Source organism: Mus pahari, chromosome 1 (assembly GCF_900095145.1).
Source record: "Mus pahari chromosome 1, PAHARI_EIJ_v1.1, whole genome shotgun sequence".
Classification (NCBI taxonomy): domain Eukaryota; kingdom Metazoa; phylum Chordata; class Mammalia; order Rodentia; family Muridae; genus Mus; species Mus pahari.
In genome coordinates, this window is record NC_034590.1 from 75,151,500 (window position 1) to 75,152,785 (window position 1,286).

At 39.8% G+C, this 1,286-nt stretch overlaps 1 protein-coding gene across 1 annotated transcript; it reads left to right on the forward strand.

Moving 5' to 3' along the window:
* Positions 1-335: 335 nt before the first annotated feature.
* On the forward strand, positions 336-1,286 carry LOC110331030 (olfactory receptor 52N2-like). Its single transcript, XM_021211354.1, has one exon. The coding sequence runs from the start codon at positions 336-338 to the stop codon at positions 1,284-1,286; it is 951 nt and encodes a 316-aa protein (XP_021067013.1).

Here is a 1,286-nt window from a genome sequence, read left to right on the forward strand (position 1 = left end):
TATTTAAACAAATCCACAATTTGGTAATTGATTGATGGGATAAATCAAGTAGTAGTGACTGGCCTGGGAGTATGAGCTAGCACCTGTCAATAGAGTTGAAAATGGAAAGTCAAGCCAGCCAAGGGTTTGGACACAAGTTGAAATCTTAATTTAGTAATAAACTTAGGAATGTACAGGAGGAGAAAGCAATGCAATCTGGATAAAAATATACATTTCTTCTTTATTATTTAGGTTGTGAAAAAATACTTTTATGTCTTGCGTCTAGAAAAAATTCTTGTCTTCAGCATAAGACACTATTACCAGCATAGAGTGTGACTCGTTTTCTACTCATCACCATGCCTGGGGTCAATACCTCCAGCCTGACACCAAGATACTTTATCCTCAATGGGATTCCTGGGTTGGAAGCTGCACACATCTGGATATCTCTTCCATTCTGCATTATGTATCTCATTGCTGTCACAGGTAACTGTGGACTTATCTACCTCATTAGCCATGAGGAGGCTCTGCATCGGCCCATGTACTACTTTCTAGCCATGTTGTCTGCTACAGATATTTCTGGGTGTAATACAATTGTCCCTAGTATGTTATGTATCTTTTGGTTCAGTGTCAAGGAGATTGATTTCAATGCCTGCCTTGTACAGATGTTTTTCATCCACATGTTAACAGGCATGGAGTCTGGTGTGCTCATGCTTATGGCTTTTGACCGTTTTGTGGCTATATGCTATCCATTACGCTATACTACCATCCTCACCAACACTATGATTATCAAGATTGGATTGGCAGCACTTATTAGAAGTGTGTTACTCATGGTCCCCTTTGCTTTCCTGATCAAGCGTCTTCCATACTGTAGAGGAAACCTCATCCAACATACCTATTGTGATCACATGGCTGTAGCCAAACTATCCTGTGGCAATATTAAGATTAATGCTATCTATGGTCTTATAATTGCTATATTTATTGGGGGTTTTGATATGTTCTGTATCTCCATGTCTTATGCCATGATTATCCATGCTGTGGTAAAGCTATCTTCGGCAGATGCTCGCCATAAAGCCTTCAGTACCTGCACATCACACATATGTGCTATTGTTATTACCTATGTCCCAGCATTCTTCAACTTCTTTACTCACCGCTTTGGGAGAACCACTATACCCCATCATATCCACATTATTATAGCCAACCTGTATCTGTTGCTACCTCCCACCTTGAATCCAATTGTATATGGAGTAAAGACCAAGCAGATTCGTGAAGGTGTGATCAAACTGTTTGCTAGACAAAAAGATGTTTGA

What these genes read in the sequence shown, in the direction of transcription:
- LOC110331030 (XM_021211354.1), top strand. Translation starts at nt 336, where the DNA reads ATGCCTGGGGTCAATACCTCCAGCCTGACACCAAGATACTTTATCCTC.